At 36.3% G+C, this 20,599-nt stretch overlaps 1 protein-coding gene across 1 annotated transcript in view; it reads left to right on the top strand.

The window, feature by feature from the left end:
• The first annotated feature begins 2,163 nt into the window (after positions 1–2,163).
• Positions 2,164–20,599, top strand: part of ROBO1 (roundabout guidance receptor 1) — a 551,348-nt gene continuing 532,912 nt past the window's right edge. The window contains exon 1 of the mRNA XM_053706024.1: positions 2,164–3,072. Within this exon, the coding sequence (XP_053561999.1) occupies positions 3,015–3,072 (58 nt within the window). The 5' untranslated portion in view covers positions 2,164–3,014. The remainder of the gene's footprint in view (positions 3,073–20,599) is intronic.

Raw genomic sequence — 20,599 nt, 5'->3', positions numbered from 1 at the left:
GTTTGATCCTATTTTGGCAAACGGTGGTAACACCGGTCACTATTAACTCCTACACGGCAGGTATCTCTTTTGACTCTTTGTTTGCGTGGAATCTGACACATTTTGCAACATATCTTTGAGGCATTGCATCCTCAGACCTTATTGGTGACATTTATGAATTGGTCCTGTTAGGCTGTTATTTGATGAACTTACTACCTGCCCTATGTCATCATTATAAGATATATGTGTCTTGGTTAAATTTGGGACATTGCTCTCTATTTCAGTGTACATCTCTGTATACACTTTAGTGAGTCTTTGCTCACTTTTAGTTATAGATGATATTCCTTTACTATGTAATTTTATGTTGTTTGATTAAAGTTTTTTATGACTGGCCAGCTCTGTGCATATAATGTTTTTAATGTATAGTCATGTATATAGGATTTTTTTCAACTACAATGCAATATTCCTTTGAACTGTGTTTGTTAACTTAATAAATTGGATATATTTTTTGATAAAAATGGTGCTGTATCCATTCGCTTTTTTCAGGATTTATCGAAATCCTGTCCAATTTCTCACTTTTCTTAATTAATTAATTAATTAATACATATATATTTATTATTATTATCGGTTATTTGTAGAGCGCCAACAGATTCCCGCAGAGTCCACCTTAGGTCTAACTACACCCGGCTGCACGTAGCACCCCTTTTAGTAGAGGTATAATGCTAGGCAGGTACACATAGGGATCTAAGTAGACATAGGTGTACAACCTGGATATGTACATAACAAGTCATGCTTTTAAAGCTCTACAAAGACAAATATAGCGACATTCAATGCCAAGTATTATGCATAGCCCATATTCAGAAACATAGATATATTGCAGAGTCTTAAAGCAAAAGGTAAGTAGCATGCAGTTAGTAGGCGTAAGCAACAGACAAGTTCATCTGTGTTGGCTTCTATTGCAAGCAAGCATATACTCCTGAATATTGCTCATCCAGCTTATGTTAGTAATGCACAACATGTACATATATCAATCGCTGTCAAAAAGTTCCAACATCACAAGTGATGTTGCATTGAATGTCGCTATATTTGTCTTTGTAGAGCTTTAAAAGCATGACTTGTTATGTACATATATATATAGTGTATATATAAGTGTATTGGAGCGCTTTGCAGTTAAGTAGCTGAACAAATTAAAAAGTATATTTGCGCAATATTCATATTTAATTAAAGTGTTATACTGTGTATTTACTGTAAATATTTCACATTCCAATGTTCTGCACATAGCAGAATATATTCTAAGTATTTCTAAATAGATATTCCTATATATATCTGTATATATCTATACCTATATATAATCTTTTATATATATATATATATATATATATATATATATATATATGTATAGATATATATTATACGAAAATACCCTCAGATATATGTAAAAATATGTATTTATGAATAAATATAACATATTCTTCTATGTGAAGAACATTGGAATGTGAAATATTCATATTTTCATTTTGGGTTAACACACTTGAGGTTGTTAGTTTTTTCTTCAACTTTTTTTGCTCCATTGATTTCTATGGGGGAATACGTTATTACGTGCATGATATTCTAAGTTCGGCTTTTTACGCGCATCAAGTTAGCTCGCGAGCAAGAAGAGTTTGCTTTCATCTTGTAAAACAAGGGCTACCCGACGCACGCAAAAAGATTACTTATAGCAGAGTAAACGTTTGAGAGGAAGCGTTAAATACCGTTCCACTTATAATCTGTAGACTTTCTGCTACATGTATTTAGTATATATATGTTGTGTGTGTGCACATCAGAGGGTGGCTTTTAGGAACAAAAAAATTCTTCAATATTAATAAAGTAAATATTTTTTATTAAAGTGTGGATAAAATATATGTCTCACCTATTGTTTTATCATATACAAAAACGTTTTTTTTAAGTTAGTTTAAAATTAATATAACATTTTACTGGTAGATCGTTTGGGTAAAATTGAAAAATGTCTTTAAATATGGCAAGAACTTTGGTTTTTAGTGGGATGCCAAAGTGTCCAGCAGATGGCAGCAGAGAGCCTGACTGTGCAGAACATAGGGTTACATTTCGAACAACAAAGGAGAAAAGTAGGCGGCTTCTTTAAGCAGAGTTGCTGCTAAACTGCTTGAGCGACTGCCTGGATTGAAATGGGGATCTGCTCCGGCCAGAGCAGGAGACAGGAGGGATAAAGGGGGTCCCTGCAAAAGTTAACAAGAAAATAAAGAAAAGAGACACAATTAACCCACCCAAGAAGACAGAACCCTGGAGGGACTAGAGGATTCATCTTTCATATATTGCTTTCTCTAAAGGATTTAGAAGTCATCTTTTTTTTTTTCTAATTCCAGCTGCAGCGATTATTTCATGTGCTACTAATATTCCGGAGAAGTTGATGGATGGAAGGGAGTAAATTGCCTTCTCTCTACTACAATTACAAGGTTTAGTTACTGCTCACAAAAAGAAGGTAACAGCTTAAATTGATAAATATTTTCAGTGGAGTTTTTGGCATTTCTTTCAGTATTGTTTTGAAACAACTCTGTTCAAGTTTACGGCAGATCTCCCCTCCTGCTGCGTGTGGATCAAGCCGTGCCAAGGCAAGAAGTGTGAAGTGCTCTTTTTGTATGGGCTGCAATAGATGGGAAGCAGAGGGAGCCCGCACTTACACAGGGGGGTTTGCTTTTTCATTTTGGGAGCGCTTGATGGTGTCAGGCAGAAGTGTTGAGAGAGCTCCTTCCCTGCTGCCTACTGGGATTTAGAGATTTCAGGAGCCAGTATTGTACCAGCCTTGGTGCCCTGCTGCTGAAGGCATCTGCCCCCTCCTATCCTCCTGACTCTTTGGATTTACCCTTTCTGGGGATACTTGCTTATATTAAGCTTAGCTGGATTTACAAACTAAGAAAAAAAAAAGAAGAAGGAATTCTTGAAAAGTTTATTTTGTTCTCATTCTCAATTGTTTTGGATTTCTCTGGCATGAGATTATTTGGTGGCACAATTTAACTACAATGATCGCGGAGTTTTCTCACTTTTGTCTGCTTTGTGGAATGATATGCATCTCTGCAGGTAAACCAGGGAAATACTGCCTGGGTGTATATATTAATATGTGTGTATTATTTACTATCAGGGGTATGCTGTTAGGTATTAGGATTTTATAGTCATTTGTATCTTCATAGGTTTTACATTATATATCAGTTATGGAGTAAATTATAGAAAAAAGAGCACATAATTTAATATAATGTTAAATGTTCAGTGTTTTCTAATCTATCTATCAATCTATCTATCTATCTATCTATCTATCTATCTATCTATCTATCTATCTATCTATCTATCATCATAACCCCTGTATTAATATATTTTATTTAATTACCCCTGTTATTCACTTACATATAAATGTGTGTGTGTATTCATATATATTACATATGTATTGAGTTTATTCTCTATTCTAGCTGCATATGTATTTATCAGTATATCTGTTTATTCTCTATTCTAGCTGTATATGTATTTATCAGTATATCTGTTTATTCTCTATTCTAGCTGTATATGTATTTATCAGTATATCTGTTTATTATCTATTCAGTATCAGCTCATAATATTTTTTAGATATTTTGTATTTTAGTTTTTGGTTTTATTAAGGTGAAGTGGCTTTACAATGCACTATATTCCTCTGGGCATTCTTGTTAGTGTCATAATCCTGTAATCAACCCTAATTACCTACTTAATAAGTTGGTAAGAAACACATAGACATCACTCCTGGGGTTATTGTGCTTTGTTGAAACCTCAAGTTTTACAGTTGCCAAGTTGGCCTTCGTATATATCATTTTTATTTTGTGCTAACCCCACTAAGGTTCTTCCAACCCAGAAGTTTCTGTAAAATGAAGGCTTTTACAGCATGACTGGTAAAAAAAAAGTTCTTAGGAAAAACCAAAAAAGATGCAGACTGTGGCTGGGCTTGAATACTTCTGGCATTAGGTCAAATGATGCATTTTTTTTCTCTTACAGATGTTTAAAATTAGGCTGATTATTACAGTAGACCCAGAGATGCAGTAGAGTTTTATCTGTAGCAACCTTGAATGGGAATCACATAACTTATTTGGGGTAATAATAAAAAAATAAAAAAATTGAATTTGAATTGACAACCTGGATGCATCACATTGTCATTTCAACAACCTGGATACAGCTTAAAGCAACAGGAGCTTTTTCTTACTGTTTGATGTAGCTGAAGGTTGTAATTAGAGTATATTATAAGGGGCCAACAGGAAACCATCCCCCCCTCATACATAAAAAAAAGACAATAATACTTGCTGTTATAAAAATGAGTCAAAGTCAGAACTCTGAATAAAAACAGGAAAGGATACGGTACATTCATGAAATATAATATCCCCTGGTAGCTTAGGTGATTGACCATACAGAATATGTTTTGGACTGGGCCACAACTTTTAAGTAGTTGGAAAACCGTTGTCTCTTCTTAAACAACTTTTTTTTTTTTTACTTTTGGAAAGCGCATACAGATGTTGGAGGATGGTCAACAAATGTTACTTTGTAGGTTATATTGAGTTTATTTGCTCCCATTCTCTTTTTTTGTGTGATAAATGTCTTTAAAATGTTTTTTGTTTTTTTTTCTCATTTTGTATTTTTTAAGGCATGAGTGTGAAATGAAGAATTATATGTTAGATGAGGCTGTAATAACACCATGCATGGAATACCAATACAATATGGTAGATCTGTTGACATTTGTTTATAGCAGTGACAAACAAACTATGGCCGTGGGCCACATCTGGCAGAAAAATGACATAAGTCAGTTGCAATCCTAAAACAATTTCATTAGGAAATTAAGCATGTGTATTTGTACAAAAGTTTGTAAAATTGTGTTATTTATACTTTAAATTTACATTCAAACATACACAAAGACTTCATAAAATGTATCTACTTAATTATGCTGATTAGCACTGTACATGTGAATATACAATTTACATTCAAATACACCTGGGAGAGACAACTAACTTTACTATCAGCTTTTTGTTCACTTGCTGATTTATTGCTGTGGTTTTAGGTTTAAGTGACTTGGAACTTCTCAGTGGTAACGTTTATTTGCATGTTTAAAGACAATGTCAGGATGATCTATGGGGGAAGAAGGGATTACAGAGGAGATAGATTTTTTAGTGGCCATTAGTTACTGTTTGAGCTGGGTTTGCAAGTTGCTGAATGTTATCAGGTCTCTAGATTGTAGATAAGGTGTGTGATGCTTTGGTGAAATTACTGACCTTAATGCATCCAGCTCTCGAGGAGGTACCATAAGATTATTTATTTTTGTGTGTGCCTCGGTGCTTGCCGTGTATGAATGTGAATGTGTGCAGGTGCATCACATTGTACATGTGGGTGGGTGTGTCTGTATACTAGAGTGTACATTTATCTACAGTACATATTCTGCTATGTGTGAGAGTGTTTGTCCACACACATGTGTATGTGTTTATGGCAACAATTATTTTGATAGATTTTATTTAAAAAAAAATAAAATGCACTTTTTTGCTTTTCTATAATTTTAGTAGCAATGTGCCTTGTCCAAAGTCCAAACACAATATAATTCTTGTATTTAATTATGGTTTAATGCCCCTTAAAGGGACAGTCAACTCCAAAATGTTTATTGTTTAATAAAATAGATAATCCCTTTATTACCCATTCTCCAGTTTTGCATAACCAACACAGTTTTACCTTTGTGATTACCCTGTATCTAAGCCTCTTTTGACAGCCCCCTGATCACATGGCTATTTATTTATTATCTATTGACTAGCATTTTAGCCAATTAGTGCGGTGTCAGTCACAACTCTATGGGAGAGAGCACAATGGTATCTATATGGCCCACATGGATTAGCAGTCTCTTGTTGTGAAAAGCTAATGCAAAAGCATGTAATAAGAGGCTGTTTGTAGTGGCTTAGAAACAGGCAGAAATTTAGAGGTTTAAAGGTTATAAAGTATATTAATATAACAATGTTGGTTATGCAAAGCTGGGGAATGGGTTGTAAAGGCATTATCTATCTTTTTAAACAATAACAATTTTGGTGTTAACTGTCCCTTTAATATGTATATGTGTGTCTATATATATATATATATATATATAGACACATCTTTCTGCAAGAATGTTTGGATGCTGCATGCATGTGTGTGTGTGTGTGTGTATATATATATATATAGATATATATATATACAGTATATATAATATACATACATATCTTTGTGCATGAGCATTTGGATGCAGCATGTGTGTGGTGTGGACGCACATAGGTGTGGGTATAGGAAGGAGGTTTTCTGCAAGACCTGTGGTGCGTAACTGTATATTATGAAGGAAAATACGCCATCCATTATAGTTTTGTTTTTACAGTGTAAATAAACCCTTTGCATGTAACAGGCTTGAGTAGTGCACTGCTCTGCAATTCTTTTGTGGCCTGTCTGGCACTCAAGAGCGGAATACACATTCGAGTGGCCTTTTTCTGCTTTCAATGCCATACATTTATATACAAGGTTGAAGGACACCTAACAAAAACATTTTGTTATTATTCTTGTACAGCAGGAATTGCTAGATTGTGTTCCATAATTTCAAGAATTTGTTTGACTCCCTAGGCTGGTATTGTGCATCGCTGGCATGTTTGCCTATTTGGAATAAGGTCAATAGTTTCTCATTTAATTAAAAGATTTTATTTTTCAAAGAAGCTCAAGTAGCTGCTCAAGTGTGTTTTTTGTTTCAAGGGCAAGAAGCTCCTTTTAGAGACTATAATAATGGACACAGCTTAATCTAATGAAACTATTATATATCATTACACTAATGAAGTATGCAAAATATTATAACTGTTCTGGTGAAGGAAACATTGACATGTATTCACTAAACAATCTTCTCTTGATTAGTTTTTAAGATGTGCAACTTAAAGGGACATTAAACACTTTGAGATGGTACTATAAAATGATAAATTGTATATATAAAAAATCTTCTACAAAATACTTTCATTATTTATTTTGTCCCCCTTTCCTGTAATTCTATTCTGAAATTAAGGGTTTTTAAGTTCCTGTTAGTAATGGAAGTGCAGAGCACTGTTATATTCTACAGAGCCATTGGCTTCACACTCTAGTGACCTATTTATAACTGCCCCTAATTGGCCACAGCAGAGAAGGTAACCTAAGTTACAACATGGCAGCTCCCATTGTTTTATAGAAACTAAAACTTTACACTTATTTTGTCACTTTAAAGTAATGAAACTTTAAAAAATACATCTACATGTTATTCTCAGACTAATCTTTTCTTTTAATGCATCATTCTATCTAGCATTTATTTAGTGTTTAATGTCCCTTTAAAGGCACATTATACTGTACAATGTATTTCCCTTTAATGTGCTCCGAGTGACTTGTTATACCAACTTCTGAGTGTTAATTGTATGTGAAACTGATCAGTAGGGTTTTATTTTTGTATTTTAAAAAGCTGGTTTTGCTCATTGAAACCACAAACCATTGTTCTCAAGGATATGCCTAGTTAAACGGACAGTGTACACAATTTTTTATATATAACTGCATATAATAGACACTGCTATAAAGAAGGAAATGCACAGATACTGATCTAAAATTCCAGTATAAATCTTTTTAAATTTTACTTAGAAGCTGCCAGTTTAGCACTGTTGGTGAGGTTTGGCTAGGGCACCCATTGAAAGGGGCTAGGAGAAAAAAAGAGCAGACACTCACCCTTCCCCCTTCCCAGAATATGAAAAGACAGATAACATAAACAGGAGTCAGCAGGAGTCTGTAAATGCGCGTACACATCTGGCACTGTGGAGCTTGGTTAGGAGTCTGAAAATCAGCACAATGTTATCAAAAAATAATCAAAACTATACATTGTTACAAAACACTCCCAGATGAGCTATATAAATGGATCATCTACAAAACATTTATGCTAAGAAAAATCTAGTGTAAAATGTCCCTTAAAATGGCTGCAGGATGAGCAGATCTCATAATCTTATTTCCCTATATTCACAAAAAACAATAGGTATTAAAATATTGATAACTAGTCCTAAAGCCCGTTCACATGGGCCATTTTTTGCAGTACGGCTGTCCCACTCCTTGCTCTCTCTCTCCCCATCTCTTTTGTGCTCTCTCCCCCTCTTTTTTTGTACTCTCTCCCCCTCTCTTTTGCGCTCCCTCCCCCTCTCTTTTGTGCTATCTCTCGCTCCACCTCTCTTTTGCTCTCTCTCCCCCCTCTCTTTTGCTCTCTCTCCCCCCTCTTTTTTCTCTCTCTCCCCCCTCTCTTTTGTGCTCTCTCCCCCTCTCTTTTGCGCTGTCTCTCGCTCCACCTCTCTTTTCCTCTCTCTCTCCCCCCTCTCTTTTGCTCCCTCTCTCCCCCTCTCTTTTGCTTTCTCTCCCCCTCTCTTTTGTTCTCTCTTCCTCTCTCTCCCCCCTCTCTTTTACGCTCTCTCTCTCTCCCCCCTCTCTTTTACTCTCTCTCTCTCCCCTCTCTTTTGCGTTCTCTCTTTTGCGCTCTCTCTCTCCCCTCCTCTTTTGCGCGCTCTCTCTCCCCCTCTCTTTTGTGCTCTCTCTCTCCCCCTCTCTTTTGCGCTCTTTCTCTCCCCCTCTCTTTTGCGCTCTCTCCTCCCCTCTCTTTTGCTCCCTCTCTCCCCCTCTCTTTTGCTCTCTCTCCCCCTCTCTTTTGTGCTTTTCCCCACCCTCTCTTTTACGCTCTCTCCCCCCTCTCTTTTGTGTTCTCTCTCTTTTGCGCTCTCTCTCTCCCCCCTCTATTGCACGCTCTCTCTCCCCATCTCTTTTGCACTCTCTCTCTCCCCCTATCTTTTGCGCTCTCTCCCCCTCTCTTTTGCGCTCTCTCCCCCTTTCTTTTGCGCTCTCTCTCCCCCCTCTCTATTGTTCTCTCTCCCCCCTCTCTTTTCTCTCTCTCTCCCTCTCTTTTTCTCTCTCCCCCTCTCTTTTGCACTCTCTCTCTCCCCCTATCTTTTGCGCTCTCTCCCCCTCTCTTTTGCACTCTCTCTCTCCCCCTCTCTTTTGCGCTCTCTCTCTCCCCCTCTATTTTGCTCTCTCTCCCCCTCCCTATTGATCTCTCTCCCCCCTCTCTTTTTCTCTCTCTCCCCCCTCTCTTTTTCTCTCTCTCCCCCATCTCTTTTTCTCTCTCTCCCCCCTCTCTTTTTCTCTCTCTCCCCCTCATTTTTTCTGTCTCTCCCTCTCTATTGCTCTCTCTTCCCCCCTCTCTTTTTCTCTCTCCCCCTCTCTTTTGCACTCTCTCTCTCCCCCTATCTTTTGCGCTCTCTCCCCCTCTCTTTTGCACTCTCTCTCTCCCCCTCTCTTTTGCGCTCTCTCTCTCCCCCTCTATTTTGCTCTCTCTCCCCCTCCCTATTGGTCTCTCTCCCCCCTCTCTTTTTCTCTCTCTCCCCCCTCTCTTTTTCTCTCTCTCCCCCATCTCTTTTTCTCTCTCTCCCCCCTCTCTTTTTCTCTCTCTCCCCCTCATTTTTTCTGTCTCTCCCTCTCTATTGCTCTCTCTTCCCCCCTCTCTTTTTCTCTCTCTCCGCCCTCTCTTTTTCTCTCTCGTCCCTCTATTTTGCTCCTTCCCCTCTCTTTTGCTCTTTCCCCTCTATTTTGCTCTCTCTCCCCCTCTCTTCTGCACTTTCCCCTCCTCTCTTCTGCTCTTCCCCCTCTCTTTATCTCTTTCCTATCTCTTTCTGTCTCTCCCCCTCTCTTTCTATTTCTCTCCCCTCTCTCGCTCCCGACCACGCCCCCGCCATGCCCCGACCTCGCCCACGTTCCCCCGGGCACGCCCACTTTTGCCACAACAGCATGACAGGTAAGGCCAGGTGTGTTTGTCCTCGTGCTGTCTCTACTGCGCATGACAGCTTCGGACAAACACACTTGGCCTTTTATATAATAGGATGGGTGCATTGTGCGTCAGCTATTTTTAGATACAAAAATCTCTCACCCCCACTGGGAGATTGATTTCTGCTGCTGTCTCTTGTTTCCATAAGTATTTTCAGAGAATACTGCAGTATCCATATTATTCATTATATGTGATGGTTTCAACAGGCAAACACAACTATTTCAAATGACAACATTAATTTAAATGAGCTGTTTGCTAACAATTTAAAACACTCAAGCAAGTAAAATGGACTAATGAGAGCATAATCAAATGTCACAGCACAATTTCCCTTTAAAGGGACACTGTACCCAAAAATTTTCTTTTGTGATTCAGATTGAGCATGACATTTTAAGCAACTTTCTAATTTACTCCTATTATCAAATTTTCTTCATTCTCTTGGTATCTTTATTTGAAATGCAAGAATGTTTAGATGCCGGCCCATTTTTGGTGAACAACCTGGGTTGTCCTTGCTGATTGGTGGATAAATTCATCCACCAATAAAAAAGTGCTGTCCAGAGTACTGAAACCAAAAAAAAGCTTAGATGCCTTCTTTTTCAAATAATGATAGAAAGAAAACGAAGAAAAATTGATAATAGGAGTAAATTAGAAAGTTGCTTAAAATTGCATGTTCTATCTGAATTACAAAAGAAAAAATTTGGGTTCAGTGTCCCTTTAAGTGTTTGCCTGATATCTATGTATAATAAATTAATTCATGAATATAATTATAAAGATGAGGCTATAGATTTAATTTAGACACATTCATTTAGTAATATTGATGTAATCCAAATTTAGAACTCAATTGCTGGAACTTTCACAGGATAAATAATCTTAAAACAAAAAAAAACAGAATATAAATGAAACTTTGTCTTTTATAATATGAGAATTAAAGCACCATTAAATACAGTGAAATTGCTAAATTAACAAATAGTAAAAAAATCAAAGTAATAACAGTAGCTTTCAATTTCAAACATGCAGGAAATTTTTTTCTGACAAATTTTACTGTTCCAAATATCATGTGACAGCCATTAGCCAATCACAGACATATATATGTTGTGACCTCTTGCACATGCTTAGTTGGAGCTGGTGTCTCAGAACACATGCACATAGAAAGACTGTGCATAATTTGATTTTGTTTTCATTGCATACTCTATCTGAATCATATAGGTTTAATTTTTACTTTAAACCTTCAAAATTAAAACTTCAATCTAGTTTTGTTCAAAATTCCAAATCAGTTTTGACTTACAAAGAATGATAGTTAAAGGGACAGTCTACAATAGAATTTGTATTGTTTTAAAAGATAGATAATCCCTTTATTACCCTTTCCCCAGTTTTGCACAACCAGCGCAGATATATTAATACACTTTTTACCTCTGTGATTACCTTGTATCTAAGCATCTTCTGACAACCCCCTGATCACATGATTGTGACTATTTAAAATGTATTGAGTTTCATTTAGTACTGTGATGTGCTAACTCTTAAATAACTTCCCGGACGTGAACACATTGTTATCTATTATGGCCCACATGAACTATCAGTCTCCTGTTGTGAAAAGCAAATACAAAAGCATGTGATTAAGAGGCTATCAATAGAGCCTTTGAAACAGACAGAAAATTAGAGGTTTAAATGTTAGAAAGTATATTAATCTAACAATGTTGGTTGTGCAAACTGGGGAATGGGTAGTAAAGGCATTATCTTTTTAAACAATAACAATTTTTGCGTAGATTGTCCCTTTAAAGCAAACTTCAAACAAGTGCTCTGGTGTGCATTAATGATTGGAAATCAAGAGGAAATAGAGCAATTAAAGGGACAGTATACTGTAAAATAGTTTTTCCCTTAATGTGTTTACAATTGCTTTTTTTTACCAACTGCAGAGTAAAAATGTATGAAAATTAGCTTTTTAAGCTTTATTTGTGTATATTAATGCTCTGATTTTGTGTTTTGAAGCCACAACCTAATAAAATGGGTTGAGCTTTTAGGTATAATCTGATCTTATTACTGTATCACATTGTGTACATATACATTCTTCTTTATATTCTATCTGTCCATAAAACAATCACCAGTACTTGGAGAGAACAATGGAAAAATCAACATTATATTACCTTATCTCTGCTATATCCCACTGGGAGTGTAATCTCTTCTGCTGGCTGTGTTTACAAAGCTTATCTATAGCTTGGACCTGCGGCCACAAACTTTCTGAATAGGTGGGGATACCACATGCTAAATCAACTATTTCAAATGTCAATGTAAGGGTAAAGGAGCTACTTGTAAACAATTTAATACACTCCAGCAGGTAAAGTGGATCATTGGGAACAAATTAAAGGGTAGAAAATTTTTGAGTAAACTGTCCCTTTAATACACTTACATCACTTTTTGGAAGCTACTTATAAGGGACATTTTTTACCCAGTTTGAGAAGGTTCCATTCTATCTACTCACAGATTTTAAAGGCATAGATAACTAAAAAATTATATTAAGCTACAAGCATATGAAAGAGCACGTTACAAATATTTGCATGAAAATGGTTAAATTAAAGTTGTTTATTTTGATTTTAAAGCCACCGGGTAGTGCAGCTGGACTATTAAAGACTTTGAGATTGTAATATAAAATGTACAGGGAGTGCAGAATTATTAGGCAAATGAGTATTTTGACCACATCATCCTCTTTCTGCATGTTGTCTTACTCCAAGCTGTATAGGCTCGAAAGCCTACTACCAATTAAGCATATTAGGTGATGTGCATCTCTGTAATGAGAAGGGGTGTGGTCTAATGACATCAACACCCTATATCAGGTGTGCATAATTATTAGGCAACTTCCTTTCCTTTGGCAAAATGGGTCAAAAGAAGGACTTGACAGGCTCAGAAAAGTCAAAAATAATGAGATATCTTGCAGAGGGATGCAGCACTCTTAAAATTGCAAAGCTTCTGAAGCGTGATCATTGAACAATCAAGCGTTTCATTCAAAATAGTCAACAGGGTCGCAAGAAGCGTGTGGAAAAACCAAGGCGCAAAATAACTGCCCATGAACTGAGAAAAGTCAAGCGTGCAGCTGCCAAGATGCCACTTGCCACCAGTTTGGCCATATTTCAGAGCTGCAACATCACTGGAGTGCCCAAAAGCACAAGGTGTGCAATACTCAGAGACATGGCCAAGGTAAGAAAGGCTGAAAGACGACCACCACTGAACAAGACACACAAGCTGAAACGTCAAGACTGGGCCAAGAAATATCTCAAGACTGATTTTTCTAAGGTTTTATGGACTGATGAAATGAGAGTGAGTCTTGATGGGCCAGATGGATGGGCCCGTGGCTGGATTGGTAAAGGGCAGAGAGCTCTAGTCCGACTCAGACGCCAGCAAGGTGGAGGTGGAGTACTGGTTTGGGCTGGTATCATCAAAGATGAGCTTGTGGGGCCTTTTCGGGTTGAGGATGGAGTCAAGCTCAACTCCCAGTCCTACTGCCAGTTTCTGGAAGACACTTTCTTCAAGTAGTGGTACAGGAAGAAGTCTGCATCCTTCAAGAAAAACATGATTTTCATGCAGGACAATGCTCCATCACACGCGTCCAAGTACTTCACAGCGCGGCTGGCAAGAAAGGGTATAAAAGAAGAAAATCTAATGACATGGCCTCCTAGTTCACCTGATCTAAACCCCATTGAGAACCTGTGGTCCATCATCAAATGTGAGATTTACAAGGAGGGAAAACAGTACACCTCTCTGAACAGTGTCTGGGAGGCTGTGGTTGCTGCTGCACGCAATGTTGATGGTGAACAGATCAAAACACTGACAGAATCCATGGATGGCAGGCTTTTGAGTGTCCTTGCAAAGAAAGGTGGCTATATTGGTCACTGATTTGTTTTTGTTTTATTTTTGAATGTCAGAAATGTATATTTGTGAATGTTGAGATGTTATATTGGTTTCACTGGTAAAAATAAATAATTGAAATGGGTATATATTTGTTTTTTGTTAAGTTGCCTAATAATTATGCACAGTAATAGTCACCTGCACACACAGATATCCCCCTAAAATAGCTATAACTAAAAACAAACTAAAAACTACTTCCAAAACTATTCAGCTTTGATATTAATGAGTTTTTTGGGTTCATTGAGAACATGGTTGTTGTTCAATAATAAAATGAATCCTCAAAAATACAACTTGCCTAATAATTCTGCACTCCCTGTATAATTATGTGTATTTATTTTGTCCCTCTTTTCTGTAATTTAACTCTGAAAATGATGGGGTATCCAATTCATTTGAGTTTCTATGAAGCAATAGGAACAGCCATGTTTATTTAATCTCTTCTGATGAAGACAATTATATAAAGTGTACAAACCACAGTTATTTGGAATATAGGAATGTTAAAGGTACTTTAATCTCTTTCAAAGTTAAAGGGACAGTAAACCTAAAAAATAATGTTATATAATTCTGCACATAGTGCAGAATTATATAACATTATTTTACTGCTATAGTTATAAAACCCTTTTTTCCCTTTTAATATTTTAAAAACATGCCGCTTTTACAGACCCGCTCTCTGCTCTCTGCTGAGCGGGTCTGTTTTTTTTAGTCAGCGCATCAGGCCAGCTGTATAGTCACAGCCCGGCCCGACCGCGCCATAGCATTAAGTGAAACTCGCTCCTGCTGTCAGACAGAGCAGGAGCGAGCTGCACTTAGTCTTATGGCGCGGTCAGGCCGGGCTGTGACTATATAGCTGGCCCGATGCAAGTGGAGTTCTTTCTTCTCCACTTATTTACCCGAGTGAGTACCAGCCTGCGTGTGCCGCGGGGTCTGTGTTGTGTGTATAGCCTGTGTATCTGATGTCACCTTGTTATACCGCTGGATGTATAAGATGACCTGTATTACCCCAGTATAGCGGTATCTGCGTGTATGTTTAGGGACAGACATACAGAAACACGTACTCTGACATAGCTTACCTCTGTATAACACCCAGTTGCTTGTGTAAGCGGCCAGAGGGGAAGCAAGGGAGTGCGACTTGTATTAGGTGTTGGGGCCGGTCTTGTACACATCTGGTAGTGAGTTTACCCACCAGCTTTTATTTTTTGCCCATATGAGTAGGAGGGAGGCATTGTGCAAAAGAACTCTTGTGCAATGTTAAAGGGATATAAAACAGTCTGTTTAATTTTTTAAATTAAAAAATACTAAGCAATGGGTTATAGAAATCATAGACATATATATTGTTCATCATTTAAAAAGAATTTTACAGTTTATTTTATTTTATATATTTAATTAATTTGTGCATTGTCCATTACTTACTGTCACAGCCCAACTGTGGGGCTGGGACCTTTTGAGGCATATCTAGCTTGATGTCATAAATCGTTTAGAATAACATTAGCTAGTTTAGTATTTAGTGAATACTAGAGACACAGAAAGTCAGTTGTGTCCATGCTAAGAAGATGTGAGCTCCCTCATTTCCCTGAGGGCAGTGGCTACACTAAGAATTTCTAAGTGATAATTTATTTACTTTTTTTTATACAATCTGTTTATTTTTAAGTTTACTTTGATTTAGTATTTGTTTTTAGTTTTTTTTACTTAAAAAAAGTACTGTTTCATGTCACTTTAAATTTGCCACGCAATACTGCATTACAAGTGCCAATTGCAGACAAATTCTTTACTTGAGAACTTGTCCGCTACAGTAATTTTCCTTTATGTATTGTAATCTATCTCCATGTTCATTAACCAGGGCGGTCTAATCTGTTAGTGCTCAAAAGTTTGCTATAAAATGTTTAATAATATGTAGATGAGATTTGAAATAAAATATACTATGACCTAAACTTTTATAAACATATATATTTTCCTTCTTTCTTTTTCTCCCGCCTCTTTTCCTCTCTTCTATCTCTCTCCTCTCTCTCTCTCCTCTCTCTCTCTTCTCCTTCCTCTCTCTTCTCTCTCTCTCTCTTCTCTCTCTTTCTCCGTTCTCTCTCCTCTCTTTCTCCTCTCTCTTGCTCTATCCGCTCTCACAGTAAAATGCCAGGAGCTGTGGTTTCCTGGCTCACAAGACTTATCAAATTGGTCACATGGTAGAAACCTTTAATAAATCTCAACACAAAAGAATTTTACACAATAAAAGATAACTAAAACAAGATGTTACACTTTTTGTATGGCAAACAGTGTCTTTTATTCAAGTAATGCAAAGTTCTCTGGCAAGCGAAGGTGAGCTTCTGCTAGGTTTATTTAGTACTCAATAAACTGAGATATGGAGTGAATCAGACCTGAAGTCAGGACTATACTGTTGTATGCTGAATACTTGTAAAGAAAATAGCCAAAAAAAATATTGGAAAGTAAAGTAAAAAATGTATGTACTTGTATACTTTTACATGTTATAATAATTACATTTAAATAGTCAATAATCTATTATCTATCTATTCTATCTATCTATCTATCTATCTATATATCTATCTTTCAAGTATCTACATTTAGAGCAGGAGACTTTCACTAGTCCAACAGTCTCTAATATGTTGGAATACATTCTAGGACTAGTAATTTTTTATACTCTGTGCTAGTAATATGGGCCTATCTTACATTAAGTGTATATGCTGCCTTATATTCTAGCGGATAACTTAATCTTTTTAACAGTATACTAAGGAAGACCCAAAGCTTGACTCCATAAAACCGGGAAAGGAAATATCTTGGTGGTGCCAGTATGTAGCAATTCTCAATCAAAGAGCCTGTTGATAGATTAATAACCATGTATTCCCCAAAATATACCAATCAACACTTCATGCTTGAATTCTTAAATACCTTGGAGATAAGCTGACAAATATCTTTGCACATTCAGTGGGTGGCTCTGTTTTTTAGATGGCATTTTGACAGGTGGTTTCATGAACGGCATCCTCAATTCCAATGAACAGTTCAAGCATGGACATAAGATATAGTTACAAATTAATGAACACTTGGGAAAGATGAGTATGTTACAAAAATACACAGCAACTGCAGTTTCAAAATAACAGATAACAAACCAAGACAAAGTCCGTAAGGATTATTTGGAAAGATTTTAAAGTGTGTTATCACAGTGGAAATAATGTCAAAATGATACTATAATATCTTATGAAATATAATAATAGATTTTCTAGTTCAATGTGACAGACTTAAGTGACAAACAATACTTGATTATAATATGGCATAAATAAACTATAAGCTTTTAAAAAAGCCATATAATTCAGATGAACTGTTTGCAAGAGTAGTAGAAAACTTTACATTGTACCAATTATTATTCTGCTTTTAGTAAAAGACAAAGGGCCCCATTTATCAAGCTACAAAAGCAGCTTTGGGGCCCCAGAGTTTCAGGCACACCTGAAATGCTAGCTAAGTCTGAAGACTTCTACTGCTTAACCTCTCTGCCACCTAAAGCGTGGCAGAGTGAAATCATCCCGATCCGATTGGGATGATGACATCCCCGCTTGAGGCCGATTGAAGAGATGGTAAAATCTCCAATTTTTAAAATCATATCCAGAATGTTACTGATATTTAGATGGAGAATAATTTATCAGTTGTAATGAAGATGTGCTTTTTAATATAGATATAAAAATCAAATACCTCGCACTCCGCCACCCTCTTCAAAAGTCAATTTTTCTGTGAGCTAACAGTTTGAATTGTTGTCCAATCAGCGCTCTCCCCATATGGTACTTTTGTTGTAGCTAGAGCACTTGATTGGAGAACAATTCAAATCGTTAGCTCGAGGAAAATTTCACTTTTGAAGTGGGACCCAGAGCGCGGGGAATTTGATTTAAAATATCTATTTCAATAAGTAAGGTATAGCACAACTTCATTAAAACTGATTAATTAAATTCCTTTTAAAATATCACTAACATTCCAGATCTGTTTTTATAAACGGAAAAGTTTACCATCACTTTAAAAATATATATATATATTTTTTTAAATGTATAAAATATGTATCTTTATCTTAGACTAATAATTCTCCATTGTTGTTGAAAGTCAGACAAGAATTTTGTTATACATTAGAGAGAAAAAAAGAAACATTACTTAGTGAATAGATATGGTTTTTAAAATGCAAGGTGAATTCAAAGTAAGCATTATTTATTTTACAACTAAGTGGTATAAACATATTTCTAATGGATAGTTAAAGCCATAAAGACATCACCAGAGAATATTTCTTTGATTAGTCAGGTTTATTGTCAGTAATGGGCTACATTTGTGGTGACCTGATATACAGGGTGTATTTATTAAGAAAAAAGAAAAAAACTTGAAGAACATTTCAATAAAGAATCAATCAAATACACAAAAGGTGACCTTCAATTTTGTTAAAAGTATAAATTAACTAGCTAGATGAACACTAAACTTTAAAACAGATTTTAAAGAGGAATGCTATTGATTTACTTAAGCTGAAGAGAGCCCAAATGAAAAATGGCATTCTGGAAATAGAAGACACCTGGCCTAAAGATGAATGCAGCTTCCTTGATATATATGCCTTGAGCACTAACAGTTAATGCTGAAACAGATGAACATCTCATGTATATATTTCCTTTTTATCAGCTTAAAAATCTTAACATTTGATCTATGCTTGTAATAGAGGAAATGTTTTAGTCTAAATGTAACATTGTCACCAGTTGTCCATTTTCTCTTATTTAAAGAGACTGTAAAAACATATGAGATGGCAATAGAAATGTTTCAAATTATATGAAACCCAAAAAATTCCTTTCATGATTCAAATAGAGCATTTGATTTTACACAACTTTCTAAATGACTTTTATTATCAATTTATCTTTATTCTCTTGGTATCTTTTTCTGAAAAGCAGAGACATGCTTAGGAGCCAACCCATTTCTGGAGCACTATATAGCAGCAGTTTTGGAAGAATCTTATCCATTTGCAAGAGCACTAGATAGCAGCACTATTTCCTACCATGTATTGCTCCAGGTGCCTACCTAGGTATCTCTTCAACAAAGAATACCATGGGAACAAAGACATTTTTATATTAGAAGTATAATGGAAACTTTTTTTTAAATAGTACGCTCTGTCTGAATCACAAAATAAATGTTTTGGGTTTCATATCCCTTTAATTATGCTTGGTAAAACATATTTTGCAGTATACTGCCATTGTTTTTTTTTGTTTTTTGTTTTTTTAAAACAATAGAACTTGTGCTAACAAAATGACAGTGGCCAGTTCTGTTTACTACTGTTACTAGTCCTAATAAGGCAACTGGTGGGTGAAGTTTGTTTCTTGAAAAAGTTGCAGCAAACAAGGTGTTAATGACTTTAAATATTTTTCACATGCACCTTATTGCAAGACGGCAGTAAACACCTTGTAATTACATGGTGTTTACTGTCCCTTTGAACTATTTAAAGAGATATGATAACATAATTTTACAATTCTCTAGATCTTTAGAGCATTTCATCATTCCATGAATGATCCTACTGTAACCCCCCCCCATTTATATTATTTTCCCAATAATCTATTATACCTGCTTGTGTGTATTATATTGTTTACAAATAGCTCCTTTACATTTATGTTTTAATTTGAAATAACAGTTTTTGCCAGTTGAAACCTCCACCTATGCTGAAGAGTTGGTTATAGAAAAGCTAAGTAAACGAGGCAGCAGCAGAGCCAACCTCCCTGTGGGGGGTGGGAGAAATAGAGAGAGCCCTGACTTTTTGAAGGGTGTATCTGTATCAGCATTAAGTGCAATGAAATCTGCTGCTTACTTGAGTACCTTGTGTTTTTAAAGACATTCAAAGGATGTGCTCAGTGAGCCAATCAAGAGCAGGCTATACATTTAGCTGACAATCACCATGTACAGCACACTTAGGACCAGATTGAAAACGTTCAGGTGTGCCCATGCTTGTGTGAGTTTGCATGTGTGTGTATATATATATATATATGTATATATATATATTGATAGATATAGTGCATTAGTCTTAGGCCACCATTAGATTTGTTGTTTTAGCAATGGTTTAATGACCTTATATAATTATTTCTCAGTCTTTTTGTTAGAATACAACCTGAATACAGGATATTTGAATGCAGTTATTAAAAAACAGAAACCCGCTCAGAAAAAAAAACAGCTTCTATATGCTAAAGTGGCAAATATTTAGTGTGACCTCCCCTTACACTTGAGCAATAGCAGGAACCTGGCTCGCATAAACCTCAATGGAATGGAACCCTAATAAATGTCATTGCTAACACCTGTATTTGTCCTAATGTTTTGTGTCAAAATGACTGCTGTGAAAAAGTTCTATTACACCAGGTTTGTGCAAGACATGCTCGAGCATTACATACACATGTGGTATGAGATTAATTCATTGGAAGCTTGCTAATAAGACCAACTTCTAATCATATCATTCTATTCAAAATGCCAAATATCACAGAATTTGACAGACATAAAATCATAATTTTGCATCAGCAAGGCCACTCTCAAAGGGAAATCAGCAAACAAACCGGATACTCAGGAGAGGTCAAGGACAAAAAAAGGACTGATAAGAAGATTGTAATGGAGATCAGTGGAAATGAGTATTATGGAGTGATGAATCCAAGTTTGACATTTTTGGGTCCAATCGTCGACAATATGTGAGAAGAAGAGTTGGAGAGAGATGGAAGAATGAGTGCTTGTGGCCTTCAGTGAAACATGGTGGAGGGTCTGTCCTGGTTTGGGGCTGAATTTCTGCCAATGGTGTTGGTGATATTATCCAAATTGATGGGATCATGAATGCTGAAAGGTATAGACAGGTTTTAATTCATC

The sequence above is a fragment of the Bombina bombina genome, chromosome 3 (assembly GCF_027579735.1).
Source record: "Bombina bombina isolate aBomBom1 chromosome 3, aBomBom1.pri, whole genome shotgun sequence".
NCBI classification, from domain to species: domain Eukaryota; kingdom Metazoa; phylum Chordata; class Amphibia; order Anura; family Bombinatoridae; genus Bombina; species Bombina bombina.
The sequence above is the reverse complement of the archived record's forward strand: the minus strand, read 5'-3'. Positions and strand labels throughout refer to the sequence as shown.